This window comes from Siniperca chuatsi, linkage group LG13 (assembly GCF_020085105.1).
Source record: "Siniperca chuatsi isolate FFG_IHB_CAS linkage group LG13, ASM2008510v1, whole genome shotgun sequence".
In the NCBI taxonomy this organism is placed as follows: Eukaryota; Metazoa; Chordata; class Actinopteri; order Centrarchiformes; family Sinipercidae; genus Siniperca; species Siniperca chuatsi.
The window spans coordinates 22,070,400-22,088,779 of NC_058054.1; the positions used below are offsets into that span (position 1 = coordinate 22,070,400).

Consider the following 18,380-nt stretch of genomic DNA (forward strand, 5'->3'; position numbering starts at 1 on the left):
CACACACACACACACACACACACCTACTCACACGCCTCCCTCTTAACTGCACAATTTTTCCAAGCTTGGCGAAATGCATTGATAAGCAAGTGCACGCATTCACACACACACACACACACACACATACACTGCAGTGTGTGAAATTGGGTCAGCAGTGGAGAGTGGGCTTTAATGCTGAGCACATACGCTCTCTAAAACTGATCTGCATATTCATGTGGGTGGCTATCAAAATGACACACACACAAGTAGACACGTACAGATACATGCACGCACATAAATAAGTACATGCATGTACACATTGGCCTAAACTTATCCATCCCACACACGTGCCCACATGCACACATACATGCAAATGCACACACACACAACAAAGCACAAAGAAAATCTCATGGATATTGCAACTGTCAAGGAGCCACAGGGGGCATTTATGTTCTACTCATTCTAATTCTGTGGCTAAAAATGAGCTTCTTCCTCTCCAAGCTGTACCATGTCAATCATTTTTCTCCTTTTCCTTTCACTTCTCATCCTCTATTCCCCTCTTTCTCCCGCTGGCAAAAGCAGCGACCATCTTTCAAAGCAAAGTGAAGTCCGGCTGATGCTGGCTGCCCAGCAGAACAGCCCTCATTACTTCAGCACTTGTGAGTGTGCTCACACTCCTCCAAAAACGCACCAAAAAACGGGGCACCATCACCAGGAATCATTCTGCTGCTGAGCTTAGAAGAGAGTTGAAGAAAGAGAAAGAGAGGCCGAGTGAAAGAAAGGTGTGAAAGAAGTAGATGCAATGGAGGAAGAGGAGAAAGATGGAGAGAGATGGAGGTCTCTCCCTAAGGATATACTTGTCAAAAACCCCTACTTTGCGTTTCTGACTTTTTCAGCGATGAACAACAGTTTTCTCTGACAAAGCATTTTCCTGCTTATTTGCAGACGGAGGGAGGAGACGGGGCTCAAGTTGGAACGTGAGAAACTGAAAGGATGTAACAAAGGATTCAGAGCCAGTAAGCAGATAGCTCTGAAGGCCGCTAGGGGCCGGGGAGAGGAGGGGGAAGGGTGGGGGAAGGGGTGGTGGTGGTGGTGGTGGTGCAGGCTGGTGGTGTCTTTTGAAGAGAGAGATGGTAGGGGAAAGAAAAAGGAGGAGACGGGGAGAATGAGACAGAGAGAGAGAGAGAGAGAGAGAGTGAGTGTGTGTCTCCTCTCCTGTGTATGTGTTTGGGGACCCACACAGTGAGGCCTGAGCATGTGATTTATTTCAGAATACTAATGTCTCTTTGATCTCCCCTGCTTAAAAAAAACACCCTGCTGGGACCGTGGGCACACACACACACACACACACACAAATGCATACATGTATTTATATACACGCTGGCACACGCCCGCACATACCTGCGAGCACACACACCCACATTAATATTGTTGTGTCCCCTCGCCTGACTGCTGAGCAGGCCTCATTTATGCACACACACTCACACATTGAGTCACACACACACATACTCCAGGGCGTCTAATCTACTTTAACTATCGTCAAATCCATAGAGATCCAATTACAAAGATAGAGGGATATTTGTTTTTCTCTGTGCATCCTAAAAGACTAATTAAATTTTCATGTAAAGATGAAATTATTTGATACAACACAAACGTCTCTTCATTTTCATAACTGTAATGTAATATGTTTTAATTGGGGATCCTGTGACTATTTCTGCCTATTTCAGCTGCATTTCTAGGCCCGTTATCCTCTACAAGGACTGAAAAAACTGAATGGTGACATACTCTATTTAACTTTCCTTCTTCTATCATTCCATCATTATCCCAAGTCGGGGTCATGGGAGCTAGAGCATATCCCAGAATACACTGGGCAAAAGACAGTCAATTAAAGAGCCAACAAAGAACACAGGCAAACAAATACTCTATATACTATAGATTTTTCAGTCCTCCTGAGTTGTTTGTCTTGTATGTCCCCCCTTTACCCTGTAAAAGAAAGAATAAACTGCATCATATAACTATATAAATATCAGATGGAGTGCATGTTTCAGATAGTGTTGCAATAGCAGAGTGCTTTGAGCTAAATGCTAACGTCAGCATGCTAACATGCTCAAAGTGACAAAGCTAACATGCTCATGTTTCGCAGGTATAATATTTACCACATATTTTTGACCTGTTGATGGCGCTAGATGAAAAGTCACAAGTTACAATTCATCCTGTGGGAGACATGAATATTCGTGCCAAATGGCATGGCAATCCACGCAATTATTTTCACTTCAAACTACAAATGTCATCCTCATGGTGGCACTATTGGAAAGGTCAGGGGATCAGCAAAGTCATTAAGATACATCATCTGGGGACAATGAATTTATGTACAAAATGTCATGGCAATCCATCCAATAGTTGTTGAGATATTTCAGTCTGGACCAAAGTGGTGGTCCAACAGACCAACATTACCGTCCCTAGAGCCACGCTGCTAATGGCTAAAAAGTAATAGCTCGTAAGAAGCTGCTCTTCTCACCCTCACGCCTACTGCTGGCCTTTTTCACACTGTGACATGTCTTCACTTTATGATGTTTTGTACATCCTGTGTTTTGAAGATTCAGAAAATTACAGTGAGGTTATGGTGGTCCTATTTTCAGGCAATCTTGGTTGTCTACTTCTATTTCAGTTATTGATTTCCTACATGTCCCAAAGTGAGCTTGGATAAACCCTAGCTGTTAACTGCTAACTATATGTGTATATATACAATTGGTTGCTTTATAAACTGGTATGTCTTCTCCTCTATACATTCTAATACATTCTTGTATAATTCCAATTCAATATAAATCGGCAGCTCTGGAAAGAAGCTGTTTTTCTCTTGATTCTGTGTAAGGGGCACAGCTGGATAAGGTTTTATTTTTCTTGTGAGCTGAACCTCCTGTGCTCACACTGATCACCTCCTGTGCTCACACTGATCACCTGCTCTCGCTCTCCTTGCTTTCTCCTGGGTCTCCCGGCGAGCCGCTTGAAGCGAACTCCACAGCTGTGACGGATTGGAGTAGTCAGAAGACAAGTCAGCGTCTCATATGAAAGACTGTCGGTGTTTCCTGTGCTGAGTTCCAGAGCGAGTGAGGCTGAGGCTCCATGAAATTCTATTGTGTGGTATTGTAGTCCTGGTGAAAAATCTTATTGGATTGTGGGATACTGAGTTTGTTTTACATGTGAAACTGTGCAAATTGCATTTAAGAGCATTTTTTATTGTGGTTCCTTAATAAAATAATTGTTGGTTTTTGTATAATAAATGTGTTTGCTCAGTAACTTCTCCTGGTGTGCTGTCTGTTCTCTCCTACTGAGGTGCTCTGCCAAGGGAAAAATAGCAGTATTCTTGAGGGGCATTGCCTGTTGCATCTGTTACTAAAACCTAACATTTAATGTTTATTATGTAAGAGTTGTAAATAGCTAAGAAATGATTGTGCTCTGAAACTACAGCTAGGTTGGAAATAACTTAATGTTGTCTAAGTTTGGACAGTTATCTGCAGGAATGAGAAAAATACACCACCAAACACAATAGACCCAAAAATGGATGGTGCAATGTCAATAGCTTTTTTTATGAATTTTAGGGTGTATTTTCTTTCAACACTTACTGTATGTCTGTTCATACTGCTCCGGCTTGAAATAGACGGCGGTTAGTCTAGCTTCCCTCCTCCTGCAAGCCCCTAGTCTCAGCTGATACATGGAATCTGTCAGAAACTCCAGCTCCTCCCCGATGAACACCTCCAGCGGCAGCCTCAGGGACGTTAGTGCATGCAGCTGCTCTTCTGGGTTTTCCAACCCTCCTCTTCACAGCAGACAGCAGGTGTAGCAGCTTGGTGATGCCACCTCTCATAAGGGGCTGCCTCAGGGTGGCAGAAAGCAGCAACTCCAGCGGGTTATGGAATCAGATATGGTCATACATTAGACAAAGGTAGAGAAGATCTGACCTGCTTAGACCCCAGCAGCTAGGGGCCTCTTAAAAACAAAATATCAAGTATTATAAGGGTAATAATAATACATTTCATAATTCTTAAAATGTTTATTTAAAGCAGCTATAATGAAAATTTTTATATCAACAGCAGATCAAATGACTATGTGTTTTATAAAGGGGGTCACTCGTAGTGACAAATCCAGAGAATTATCACCAACTCTGTAGTCCCCGTCAGCTCTACCGAGCATTTTAGCATCTTTTAGCTCAATGTTTTGGTTTACGGTTTTGGTTCACTCACACCGCTCCCGTCAGCATCATGTTAGCAGTTTTCAGCTCTATACCAACTGTATGCTACCTGCTCAGCACCAACTAGCAGACAGACAAAGTTAGCAACTAGCTGGTGAACATAGTGGAGCGTTTAGCAGCTAAAGAGCTAGATATTTCCCTCAGGAGTTGGTGGCGACCTGGACTTACTAATCAGGTGTACACAAACACAAGTCCAAATGAATGATAATGATGCTCCGTGTCTGCTGGACGTGTGTAGGCAAGTGTTGGCTAACAAGTTCGCCTATCAACTTCATAAGGTGACAGTACATCAACGTTTCCAGCTGTTTTTTTACAGCCTTCTCCCAAGTGGCCAAAAACCACTTTAGAGTACTCCACTGATTTAGCGTTGGACTCCTGTAATATTGTTGGACTCACGATGGACAGTTCACAATCAAAGCAGCAGGACCAGAGATATTGTCTTTTTTTTCAAGCATTCCTCTGTCAAAACCTTACCATTACCCAAAATGCAACTCGAACACAGCCAGTTCGGTTAGAGATTCGGGTGTATTATGCTAGTAGCAGCGAATGTAGCCTCTAGCCGCCTAGCCTCAAGCAGAGATGAGGAGCGCGCTACAGAGGTCTGGTAAGCACACATCTTTCCAACTCCACATCCTCAGATTCACACAGCTCCCTCTGGAACTACAAAAGGCTTTGTACAACTTTTTTTCACATAATGCAGTTGTACTCCCCAACAACTGTAAACAGACTTTGGTATTTTGATATGTAAAATCTGTGGCATTCCCTTTTAATACAGGTTAAAAGCTTTACCCAAATTTAAAAAAAAAACATATCTCAGAACCTGGGGAAATAAAATTAAAAGTATCTGAAACCATCTGCACGACTAGATACCACTAGAGGTAGTGAGAAAATACAGCTGGTTTTGGTTTGTTTTTTAATTTGGGTGAACTGACCCTGCAATGTCAAACACCCATCCTCTGCCACCCCTCCACAGCCTAATCAAGCTACAGACTTCCTTTTTTCAGTCATGAGGCATCAGCTGCAGCTTCCATCAGCCAGTCTTTAATGGTTGCAGTTATATCAGCAACACATGTATATAATGGTTGGATTTAAAAAAGGACCAGGTTTGGAACTCCCGGGGCCAATATTTGTCTTTGCGTTGGCCCCCAAAATTCTGCCCCTGTATGCAATTGAGAGGTTCTCTGTATGACACACACATTCTCGGCTTAGAAAATTCAGGGGGAAAAAAAGCATTAATCAGCTCCTGCAGTTTGCTGAGAAAAAAAAAGTGGTAGTTCAACACACTGATCCTGGAGTCATCCTGAAAAGGCTGGTACCATACAACAGTTGCTTTGCTGCTGGGAGCTTCAACCCTCCTCTCTGGGTCAAACAAGTCCTGACATCACACCTGGACAAGCAGGCTTCACCCAAAGATGTCCAGAAGCCCACAGGCTTCTTATGCATCTCTGTAGGAAAACTGCAGCCAGCTGATGCTACTGAAGCCAAGCTGTTTTAAACAGCCTGCTGCTCTGTGTGACAGCTCAAAGCAGCCACCTTAACACAGAGAGATTGGTCTGAAACTGTGGATACATCCCACTGGAGCCCGGTGTAACCAGAACAATTTACACTCATGTCTCATGCCGTCTGGTAAAAACGAGACACAGAGAGTCCAACAGCTTTATAGTATCTCTTACCTGTACAAAGTGAAGTCATTTATTTAAAGCTTTCTGCCACCAGCAGCACACCTCCTTCGTCGTCAAAGCAGTAGCAGCAGCAGGTAACAGCCACAACCGAGAGTTTCTAAAGCAGACGGCGCCATCTTGTGGCCGCTCCGCTGCTAGCACTGAGAGGGTGGAGCTACATGAGGACTTTGTCTGAACTTGCTCTGCTTCTTTTGTTATGTTTCCTACCAGGAAGGAAGGCCGACATGGGTCTTGAGGAGCTGGCGCTCCGTCTCAACGACAGCGAGTATACCAACTGGCTGAAAGCAGGACGGTGTCTGCTCTTACTGAAGGACGGTCTGCATCCCTTCATCACCCAACACATGAGAGATTTCCACGGAGACCTGCTCAATCAAAACACTCTGCTACGGAAACCGTGTGAGGCTTCATGCAGACCGAGAGGGAATAAGGTTAGATTAGTTAAGATTATGGGCTATCTTCAGCCATCTTCAGTCATTTCCTACTTATTCTCACTGTAACTTGCATGAATTGTAAGTGTGTGTGTGTGTGTGTGTGTGTGTGTGTGTGTGTGTGTGTGTGTGTGTGTAGCTTTCCTCACCATGCAAGGTGTGTTCAGAGTGGCAGACAGTGATCCTGAGACACCACAGACAGCCCGATGCCACACTGAACTGGGACAACTGTTTTCCTCCCTACTGGAGAACAGACCACTGGGAACTGGCCAAGGTGCTCCACACACCACTCCACACACACTCACTTAACCTTAATCTGCTATAACGGGCATTTAATATCATCAGGCCATTACTACATTATGTATGATACAGTAGATTAGTTGTCAGAAACAGCCTCTCAGCCCCAGCTTAAACACAGCAAATAGACGTGGGGTTTTATGGGAAATGTGGTCCTAATTTTGACACTGGAAAAGAGAAAGGAAGAAAAAGTGTGTTTAGGAGGAAAATAAACACTAATAGGATTACAGATCAGTGTGAGGCTGATCTTTAGTATATTTAGTTAGGGCTACAACTAACGCTTTCTTTCATTATCAGTTAATCTGACGATGTTTTCTCAATTCATCGATTTATTGTTTTGTCTATAAAATGCCAGAAAATAATGAAAAATAGCAGTTACTATTTCCCACAGCCCAATGTGATCTATTTTGATTGCTTGTTTTATTCTACCAGCAGTCCAAAACCAAAGGAAAAGCATTCAATTCTGACATTTGGTAAACTGGAACCGGTAAATAATTGTCCTATATGCTTGAGAAATGAATACAATGATTGACCGATTATCACAATCGTTGGCAATATCCATTTTAAACAAGGCCAAATAGACTGTCATTACTTTTTAATGCAGCTTTGCACACCTGCTCTCATTTATTTATGGAATTGTTTGTTTTAATGCAATTTTATGTGAGTCTTTCATGGGGTCTCTGTTTTGATGTTGTTTGTGAGCCCCTAACCTAAGACAATTTTCTATCATTATGTGATAGACAATGAAGTTATTTGATTCTTAAACCAGTAATCGATAATGAAAATAACCATTAGTTGCTTGCAGACCTAAGTATATTGAAACAAGTGAAGCCCCATTTGGTCAAATGATCTCATCACACGGTCCAGTAAAGTCAAAGTGACATATGTGAAACATATATTCACCTGAATGTGTTTGTCTAATGAAGGTCTCTCTCTCTCTCTGTGTGTCTCTTTGTAGGCCTACATGCCACGGGGTCAGGGGAAGGTGAAGGGGGCAGAACAGTGCGATACCTCTGCTCTGCTCAACCTAATCAACTACTGTGATTGTTTCCAGTCTGTGGAGCCAAAACCTGTGAGAGAGGTAAACATTCGGTCAGTCAAGCCTCATATTCCAGGGGACAGATGCGTAAAACTAGGTTCAAGACTAAAACTCTGTGTACACAGGCTGAATATGTGCACGCACTTTTCAGATTTAGAAACCGCGCGTACGCATGCGTCTCACAACAAAATATTCACACTGTGAATATGCGCGCGCATTCTCAACACAATAATGCATAATATGTCTGGCTGCTCCATCAGTTTCTGTCAATTATCTGCCCATATCATTGGTAATAAAGCTGTATCTCAATCACCATCATTAAATGTCGGGGAGGTAAACAATAATAATCTAGATTATAACACTCGTTTTTTTTAAAGAGACTTCACAAACTGCTTTAAAATGAAAAGCATGTGAACACTAGAAACTGATGCCAGAAAAAACACCAAAAGCAGAATAAATAAAAAGAATAATAAAACATTGATGATTGATGATGATGTTCTGTAATGTGTGTGTGTGTGTGTGTGGTTCCAGATGATCCATTATAGGAATGAGTTGATGCATTCTTGTGAGTTGCGTGTGAAAGACAGATGGATGAGGTACTACAAAACCGCTCTGAAAAACCTTGTGCGGCAGTTCAGCCACGTACCACAGATGGTAACAGCAGGACGACAGATAGAGGAGGTGAGCGTGTTTGTCTGCTGCTACTGAAACTCGCCCAGTATTTGGAAGCTCTCAGGCCCCAGCTGCATGAGCGCTGTTTGGCGTCACAGTTTGTGTGCGTTTCGTTTGTCCAGATGCTGTCCATTGATTTGTCGATACATGTCTCTGGTTTGGACCGAATGGATTCTGCCGACCTGGATGGATTCGAGTGTGATTCCGTCAGCCAATGTGAGACCAGCGCCGACTTAATCAGCCAATGGGAGGCTGAGTTGCTACAAGAGAGGCTGCAGGAGTTACTGCAGGCTGCTGATGCTGCTTATGATGATGCAAAGACACAGGTGTGAAGAACAAATACAGATGGTGCAGTTGCACACTTAATACACATAATACATATAAAGAAAGATGCCATGCGACTTCAACCGACTCTCTGCCTCTTCTTTAGGACACTGAGCAGTTGAAGAGGCTGAGTGGTTTCCTGCAGGCCAACAAAGATCTGGGCGAGAGGTTTTCCACGGAGCTCCAAGCCATCAACTCACTGCAGGCCAGAGAATAAGAAGAAGGAAGAGGTGGCAAAGAGAATGAGAATCACATTGTGCACCATGTCTTTACCTATTTGAAATAGGTCAAGGTCAGAATTTAGGCAGATCAAGGGATTTGTGACAGATTGTTTATGTACAGTATTGTAATGCAGTGTAAATGAAAAAAAATGAATTGACTTGTTCCTGATTGACAGGTCTTTATTTCAGTCTTAAATGAAATCGGACATCTACCCAGGTGCTTATACAGCCACAAAATAATGAATCAATTTTAAAAAAAAAGATTAGCAATGACTGAAAAGATGTAGGCTGAAGTCATTCCTTATTAAAACTACCCTTGGTAAAAAAACAAAACAATTATGAACAAGCTACCGTCAAGGCAATAAGTAAATGTCAATGGTGCATATACACATTCCTGACCAGAAGCTTGTGAGGCGTTCATTAAATCATCACTGATAACTATGTTAAGTGATTTCTTAAGGGCTTTTTCACAAACTAACAGCTGTGAAAGATGTGAGAGGATGTCCAACACATATGAGATGCGTTTTGATGTCAATATATTCAGAAATGAGCAAGCTATTGAAATTACAACCTTCAAATGTGCATAATAAATCTTTTTACAAACTCACAGGTGTGAAATGTTTAAGGACTGTCACTCTTTATAATGGCATGCGCTGAAAGTGACTGCTACCCACAGTCTGTGAGACCTTACAGAGTGAAAAAGTGGAATTCTATCAGTAATTTGAATGATTTGTGTGGAGATTTAGTGTTTATGACAGATATTAACCTAGGAAACACTATTTATGTGCACGTAATCACTCCAACGTTTATAAGTCCGTCTGTCATCACCGATGAACCTGGTTATTATCTCTGATTAACAGTAGTTTTCATACTTTTTTTTTTTCAAATTTACCGTAATTTTCAGTTTCAAAAATGCTTTACAAACTTTTTCTTTGAATCTGCGTGCTCCCGCGAGGTAAGTGCACGCTGCAGATCAGGTCACAAACCTTTTTAGTGTCCTCTGGAAACACTTCCGTTGTCGTTTTGTGTATTTGCAGCGCATTTCTGTATTTGGTTGTGTTTTGTGTATTTGCAGCGCGTTTCTGTATTTGGTTGTGTTTTGTGTATTTGCAGCGCGTTTTCTAAATGCAGTGCACGCGTTGTCAAGCTGATGAAGATGTTTTCTTAATTTGCTTGTGTTTTCTCTATTTGCATGTGTTTTCTTAAGTTGCAGTGCGTTTGCCCTTGTCGGCCACCATAGATATCCCTGACCCAAAACTCAGAAAAGGCTCAGTCTAAATGGATGTAGATCAAAGTAGACAATACAAAGATTTTCTAGAATCTCTGGAAAAGGGCTGCAGGGCATTTGGATCAAAATCAGTTTATAACAACTTCTTAACATTTACAACTTTTTGGTAACAACCCTTTATTGATAACTTAACATTTATAATTGCAGATGGCTTACTAACATTCTGTAGGAGTTGTTGACATTTCATTTTCAAAGTAGGAAATTTCTTATTTCATTGTTTGAATTACAGCTCTCTTGCATCAGTGTTTTCCACTGGGCTGTGTGTTTCTAATTGATAATAATAATGTTGTTATAAATAACGTTGTCACGTAGTAGATCAGTATTGAGCAGTTTGTGCGTGAGGTTCAACAATAACAGTTGCCAGATGGTCCATGCCACATCAGGATAAATAACCTGAAAGGTCACCATCTCAACTGTTGCTTCTAATCTGCCCGACTCCCCATGACACACGCACATATGCCAACAAATCATCTTGATTACTGCCCTGTTATTTACATACGAGACTACCATCATGACAGTGACAGTCAGAATCTGTTTTTTTTTTAAGGACAATGTTCTTAAATAAGTAGATAAAGCTTAAAGATCTCCTCCAGACATTTTGAACATAAATGGTTTTTCCACAAAAAAAGTTCAATTATTTAGTTAAAAATTACATCTACTCCCTCTCCCTCATTGAAAAATCTAGAATCTATGAAGATGCAAATATGTTTCAGTTCTACAGTTTTACTGCTGAACACAATGTGTCTGCTACTGAAAAGTTCTTAGTATATGTGCCATGGATGTATAAAGAGAACTGGATACAGCATCAGAGGCAGGGCCCCGTCCATTTCTATGAAAGCTGCTCAGTGGCGCATGAAGCCATAAAAGTTCGACTTCCCGGCATAAAATGACGAGGATCTCTCGCATTGTGTGGCCCATAGAGCAAGCGCACTAGAGACTTCACCGGCCAAGCTGGCTAACTTCCAGCCCTCTGCTGACTTGAATGGGGATAAAATGATTAAATCGTGTGGCTCTTCTAGATTTTCCAAATGTTATCGGACCAAATGGATCAAATTCTGAAAGTGAAACGAGTCATTTTGTGGGGTTTGCAACGCTCAAAAAAATGTATCCACCGTTTTACAGCCTCTTCTTTCACAATGCAAGTTGATGGAAAAACGTATTTTTGGGCCAGTGTGCATCACGTGACAGACCCGGAAGTTATACTGTCAATCAGTTGTATGTCAAATTGGCTTCAAAGCCTGCTGCACTTCCTGGGGGCTTGATATGTGCACTGGAGGTTTCAAGTTTCCTCATCACACTTGTGAAAATGCATATTGGACCATGATTGGCTCCCAAACTAGTTGTGATGCTCATACGTACACGCGTTAAACTCTGATTTTAAGTGAGCACAGAGAAACGTCCCCCCTTCTTCAGATGAATCAGACCGATTATAGAAAAACTGTTTTGCATTTGTGCTGTTCTTCTGAGGTTTTAAGTTCATTGCTTTGGTTTTACAATTACATTTACTCTTATTACTGAGTTTGAGTCAATCGCATCAGGGCTGCTGCCCTCAATATCACTACGTAATTGTCGTTTTAGCTCCAGTCGTTGGTCGGCTGAGCGGCTTCAGTCAACACTACAGCTTCGAAAGACACAAGACAAAGACCAAATCAGGCATTGCAGCGGTGTGGGCACGTTTGTTTGTGCTTTAGAATGTAACCGCTCTGAAACATCAGAAAATAACGTTTTAGTTCTCTGATTCACTGGCTTTCTTGCCACCGGCGCTCCCTCTCCTCATTCACTCTCTCTGTCGCTTGACCTTCGCTGTCTTTCTGTCTCTCTGTCTCTCTCTCTCTCAAACAGATGGACTCAAACCAAAACCTGAGCTTTTTAATATCTTTTGTCCCTGTAGCTGTTTAATACACTCATACAGCCATAAAGTTGCCTACCTGATACCTTAAAAATAAGTGTTTGAGAAAATACTTAGGTTAGAATCTGGGCTTATTTTATGATGACTGACACTGCCAGTGTGTGTGTTTATTTTTATCATGTTGGAGTTGCCAGTTTAAACCTACAGTTTTGCACTTTAATATGCAAACCTTTGTTTACATTTTGTTTTGTGCTGCATTATACAGTTTGTCAAAATAAAATGAACTAAAATGAAATGGTCAATTAGATTTTTTGAGGAAAATTAATCGTTTAGATTAATCGACTAATCGGTAAATTAGTCGATAGATTAATTGATAGTAAAATAGACGTTAGTGGCAGCCCTAGATCTCATCAATCCCTGTAGGCAGCGCTTTCCAGCAGCAGAGCTCTGTATGATACCTACCTGCGCCGCACCAAATAGCAAACAGAGTTACAGAATGACTGTTGAACACAGTTTTGCGCAGATGTTTTGGACGGATGTAAAAATAAGCAACTAATACTTAGTACTTAACTTAATGAGTTAATAGTCATGTAAAGTCATAACATAATGATATCTTCGCAGATCATTAGCTAATGAGTCATTAAAACAGATGCTAATCATGATGTCACTTTACAGTAGCCACAAAAAAGAGTCAGTACAGCCAACAATTCACAATAACACTGAGTCAGAAGCCTGCACTCCAGTCATGAACTAATTCATCAACTAATTCAAAAATAACTTTTATTATTGACCATCATTGGAGTTTGTAAAAGTAATTTAATGTTATTTTGTTCAAGTTTCCAAACACATGCCCTCATCAAAGAAAAAAAAAACAGGTCAAAGTGCGAGACATATAACCGCTTTACAAACTGCACGTCTGTGTACTTCCTGTCAACGCTACAGTACGCTGCTGTTAACAATGTGTACAAAGCTAACTGTGAAAAGCAAAGTAACTAACTTAAGGATGAAAAAGCACTGTATGATGAGTGAGGAGGTTGGAGGCGAAGGTAATGTTAATGTTACTGTGGAGTTGACAGGAAGTAAACAGATGTACAGTTCGTAAAGCGGTTATACATCACACACTCTGTTCCCTTTCTTGTTCTGTAAAATGTTTTTGTGTTTTTGTAAAAGTTGGAAAAATATTCGATAAAATATTTTTTATAAAAAAAAGCAAAACAAAACATATCAGCTCTAGAGCTGTAACATACAGCAGGAGCCGTATAAAAATTAAAATTAATATGATTAGGCCAGTGGCGGGAGGAAGAGGAGCGTAGGTGATGGGAGGAGGTAATAAGAAAAATGACAGATGAAACGTGAAAGGGGGGAACAAGAAGACCAAAATGTCAAATATTGAAAGGTTAGAGGAGAAAAAATGTAGTTAGTTCTTAAAACATGTGATAAGACATTTGGAGAATAAAAAGGGGGAAACAACTTAGTCCTTAGTTTTAATTTGGAGCAGAAAAAGAACACACTGGAAACATTTAAAGTCCATTTATTCATTATCATCCCTTTTGTGTTTTGCATTTGTATTCACTTTAATGGTTTTGTTTTGTTTCTGGAACATTTGTTGTTGTTTTTTTATTTCCATATTTATTTTCTTGCTTGAAATGTTTTTATTTACACAATGTTTGTATATTGTTTGCTTCTATCTGCTGTAAATCCCACCACATCCCCTCAAACAAACAAAACACACTGTCTATTTTATGTCTATCTCCTTATTCTCTCTCTATTGAGCAGAGACAGTAAATTATAGACAGAACTAAAGTGTCCTGTTGTTAGGCTGTGCTGCACCACCTACTGGACATTTGAGTATTTGAATTAAAGAAAGACAAATTAGTTGAGTGAAGACTGTGCTGCCATGTTCCTTCCAGTCTTTTCTCTGTTGTAAAAGTAACATGTAGTGATAGTTGTTTTAGTTCCTGATGTGCCTCTTAGCATTAGGAACAGATTATGAGGCTTCAGCAGCTGGAGTTAGGCAAGTCACATGGCCATCTTCCAAAGTTACAGCCTTTTTTAGTAGGAAAAACAGTTTGGCATAACACAAAGATGTGCTTCTTTTTTTTTTTTTTTACTTTTAAACCATACTAACTCTGTATGCTGCCTGCATTATATGAGGCATCTCTGCTGTGTGTATTCTGCATACATGAATGGAAGAAATTAGAATATGTATTTTTGTCAAGAGATGTAAAGTCCCTTTTTTTTCAAACATGCTATCTTTTCACCCATTTTGCATACTGCATGGTTCCGTCTCAGGCTCCTGTGAAAAGGGTTGGTAGAGAATGCTAACGCTAGAGTACGAGTCGCTGCCACAGGTGATCTGTGCTGTGGCAGGGCTTTTTATAAGTGCATTAATACTCAAAGTAGCTTTAAGTCAGCTTCTGGCTTATTTTATTCCTAAACATGTACTTTCAGAAAGTATTCTAGAGAAAAGCACCATGTCTTTGTGTCTTAAAAAGGGCTTTGTACTTGAATAAGATTTTCACAGAACTTAATAGTTTCAGTCTTATCCCTAACCCAAACTGTTAGATGTCTTCTTAGTTTTATCTTGTTAAAGAACCCAAGTTGAAGTGAACAAGGACTTTATGTAATCACTTTAATATAGTACTCGCTCTGAAATACTTCTTGTCCTTGTAAAAAAGCTCTTAGATTTTGTAAACACTGGTGAGAGCACCAAACCAAACCACAGCTAGGTTTGGTTTAACTCATTGTCCTCTGTCCTGTGAGTTTATTATAAACCACTTTCATACAGCTTTTAAATCCCAACAGTGTTTGTCTGCACCACATCATCATGGTGTTCATTTTTCTGTTTTGTGAAATGCAAAACATGAACCAAATTTTAAAAAAAGGCACCCTGTCAACAAAGCCAAAAATCTACTTTCACTTTTTGACAGAAAAAATACCAGTATTCAAGTTAGACAAAGTGGGCAACATGATAGGCGCAGCTGCATGACATAAAAGTGTGAAAACCAGAAAAGCTTTTCCTGTCTCACAGCCTTTCACACACTCATCTACTGCTACACTCTGACCCCACAAGCACACATCTTTTCCTCTCTCCGAGGCAACATGGAGAGGGAGGGGATGCTGGTCCAGTCTATTTATTATGGGAGAATCGGAAGCGAGGCCACAGAGAGGTTGCTGGAGAGGTTTGGACATGACGGTAGCTTTCTGCTGAGAGACAGCGAGACGGTGCAGGGGGCCTTCTGTCTGTGTGTGAGGTGAGCTGTGAGTGGGGTTGTACAAATGTGACCAAAAGTGGCTATTTTCCCCCCATTCAGTTATGTCGCACCCTTATGAGTTTGCTAGATCAGTCTTCATTTAAGCTGTCTATTCATGTGTAAATACACTGAGCATGTTTTATTTGCAGCAGCTTAATTTCTATATCATGTGGAGATAAGTCGAGCAAACGGAAGTGCTGATGTGTGGCTTTTATAGGAACTGTCGGGAAGGAACGTCATAAAAAAAAAAAGGCTGAATATATACAGTAGTTAATAGTGCGAGTTATCAATATTTTCACTGATTTACAGACAGACTTTCAATGAAAAAGGCACAAAAAAAGAGTTGGGCTAAAAATTGTTTTACACGTAAATAGACTGTATTATAGTTTTAATTAGGGTTTTTCTGCTGTATTTGTGTGTATAAATAGTGAAACTATTTTTTGTTAACCATGAACTCGTGCGTGATTATTACTAAAGATTTGTTTAGTTTAAAGATTTAGGCACCCGTGTCATTCTTCTTGTATTTTGGGGTCCTGTTGTGTCACGCATGGGAAGCAGGGAACACAAGGAAATAGGACCCAAACGCAGACATGGAGGCAGAGCAGATACAGTTCATTATTTATTACAAAGGAAAGGCTTACACGGATAGTCAGGCAGGCAGAGGTCAAAAATTGGGAAAGTAGTCCAAGACAGGCAAACAAATCCGACAAGGTGCAGGCAAGGTACAAAATCCATGCAAGGTCAAAAAGGAACAGAAGAAAAATCCAAGCTGAACATAAGGGAAACCACATGCAATATGCAAATGACAAACTGACACTGAACAAAGGAAAAACTCGGACTAAATACACTTAGGTTGGGGAGACAACGAAAATTTTCAGAAACAATAATCAGCATTGATGATGATGCCTCCACCACTGCTAGTAACTATAGCTGCTAGTAACCACTGCTAGTAACTATAGCTGTCAGATTAATGTGGTGGAATAAAAAGCACAATAATTCCCCTGAAATGTAGTGAAATAGAAGTGTAAAGTCTATTTATAATTTGTACTTAAGTACAGTACTTAGTTACATTCCACCATTGTATGGGGACTCATCGGACAATACACATATTCTGCAAACTTTGTTTAACGTTGCCTCAAGAGGTTCGGGTACAAACATTCAAAAAGTCATCCTATAATATAGATGATATAAGCCATAAGCCATGACGGCGCAAGACTTTCTTATTTACAAACTAGTTGTAATTCTTAGTGTAATTCTAAGAATTACAACTAGTTTGTAAATATTCACATAATTAATCCAGATACAGAATGTAGAAAGATAAACAGAATTAACAGTTTGTGGAAAAAAAAGAAAAATGAAAGATGGAAAAAATCAAACAATGAAAATCGGTTTGTTTACTCTGTATAAAAATTAATAAGGAGTGGTCCGATTTCACCTCCAGTGTGTCAAACACAAAACTGAAATCACTGAGTCATCCTCTTTCAAATTTAATCATCTCATCGGAAAATGTGCATAGACTTCACACATTCAGACACATTCACAGCAAAACATTCAAATTTCTCAACTTTGTGTTTTGCAGGAAAGCACCTTTTGTGCACACCTACAGGCTTGTACACTCCACTGACGGCTGGTGTCTTAAGGTGGGTTAACATCTGCATGCAGATCGCACATGTCCACACTCACACACACGCACACACGTTATTTATGGTTTGCGTATGTGTGTGATTAGCAGGATTCAGAAGTCAAACCGCAGAGTTTTAGGACTCTGGAAACACTGATAGAGAACTACAGAGGGGGTGCAGCCTCTGATGTCAGTATAGCCCCCCTCATAGATCCACTGGACAAAACACAGCTACAATACGTCAACTTGGGACAAGGTATGACACACACACTTGTGCTACTTCATGATATAAAGTATTTTCCTTTGGGTCAAACTGCAAAAACATCCTGAAAAAGGTAAATCAGGTCCAGGTACACACACAAATGCACACACAGTGAATTTAGTGTGTGTTTTTATGTTTGTGGTGCATCAAAGAGTCCCTTTTCAGCTATGAAATCACTCACCCCACTCATCCCACTCACTCCACTCTAACACAGTTTCACTGGTGTCCTCCACAGAGTTCGTCTACATGGAAACATGAAGCAGCAGCAGCAGCTCTGTCTGTTGAGGCCAGGCCTTTAGCCTGGCAGACCAGCGCCATTAATCAGGTGGACAACAAGATGACAGAAACATGCAGAACATGGCACATCAAGAATCTGTGTAGTGTCTGTCACATTTTTTTATTTTTATTTTTATTTTATCAATATTTGTGTCACTTTAGTATCAGTTTCAAACTAGAATTATTATTATCAACACGTGTGTGAAAACATGGAATCGGCCAATTCATTCTCAAATTATGGCTAAAAACCTATTTTGAGTTCACAATGATGAAGTGTCACCTATTCTGTGAAATATAGTCACAATCTCCCCTTCTGTTCCTGAGTTATGGTGTTGAATAATGGCCAAAAAAGTGTTTTTCCAGGACATTATGATCACAGTGAAGCCATCAATTTTGCAACGAAAGATTCACCTGCGGCACAAAAAGCCTTTCACCTATAGGCCACCATTATAAAAGAGACGTTTGTAAAACTGTTGACAGGACACCTCGAACTGCAATCAAGGTCAATTATGACACTTTCTATTATGAATTTTTGATCCATGGAGGTTTTGTATTTATAAAACTTTCCTCGAGCTGAGAAAAGCAATTTAAAAATATGTGACGTCATCACAATGTAAAGTCTATTGCTGTGTTCCAGACAATTGCAATTCTCATTGGACTGAATGGGCACCATCTTGAGGTCTGATATCCATTTCTAATAATACATCCATGATTGTATCCCATTAAACATCTGTAAAGTGTGAAATTTTGTCAATTTTGTCAATTACTAGATTAATTCTTGTGTTATGGCCAAAAACGTGTTTTGTGAGGGCACAGTGACCTTGACCTTTGACCTTTGACCACTAAATTCATCTATTTCATCCTTGAGTCCAAGTGGATGTTTGTGCCAAATTTGCAGAAGGTTCCCTCAAGGTGTTCCTGAGATCTCGCGTTCACGAG

The 18,380-nt window shown here is 40.4% G+C and overlaps 2 protein-coding genes across 2 annotated transcripts; both read left to right on the forward strand.

The window, feature by feature from the left end:
• The first annotated feature begins 6,092 nt into the window (after window positions 1-6,092).
• On the forward strand, window positions 6,093-9,498 carry LOC122886619 (uncharacterized protein CXorf38 homolog). Its single transcript, XM_044219030.1, has 6 exons — window positions 6,093-6,338; window positions 6,478-6,612; window positions 7,594-7,716; window positions 8,206-8,355; window positions 8,469-8,672; window positions 8,777-9,498. Exons 1-6 carry the CDS (start codon window positions 6,135-6,137, stop codon window positions 8,885-8,887), a joined length of 927 nt encoding a protein of 308 aa, XP_044074965.1. The 5' UTR covers window positions 6,093-6,134; the 3' UTR covers window positions 8,888-9,498.
• Window positions 9,499-9,633: 135 nt separating this feature from the next.
• LOC122886623 (SH2 domain-containing protein 1A-like) lies at window positions 9,634-18,186 on the forward strand. The gene is made up of 4 exons (XM_044219035.1): window positions 9,634-15,282; window positions 16,862-16,922; window positions 17,015-17,159; window positions 17,401-18,186. Exons 1-4 carry the CDS (start codon window positions 15,131-15,133, stop codon window positions 17,421-17,423), a joined length of 381 nt encoding a protein of 126 aa, XP_044074970.1. The 5' UTR covers window positions 9,634-15,130; the 3' UTR covers window positions 17,424-18,186.
• The last annotated feature ends 194 nt before the right edge of the window (window positions 18,187-18,380 follow it).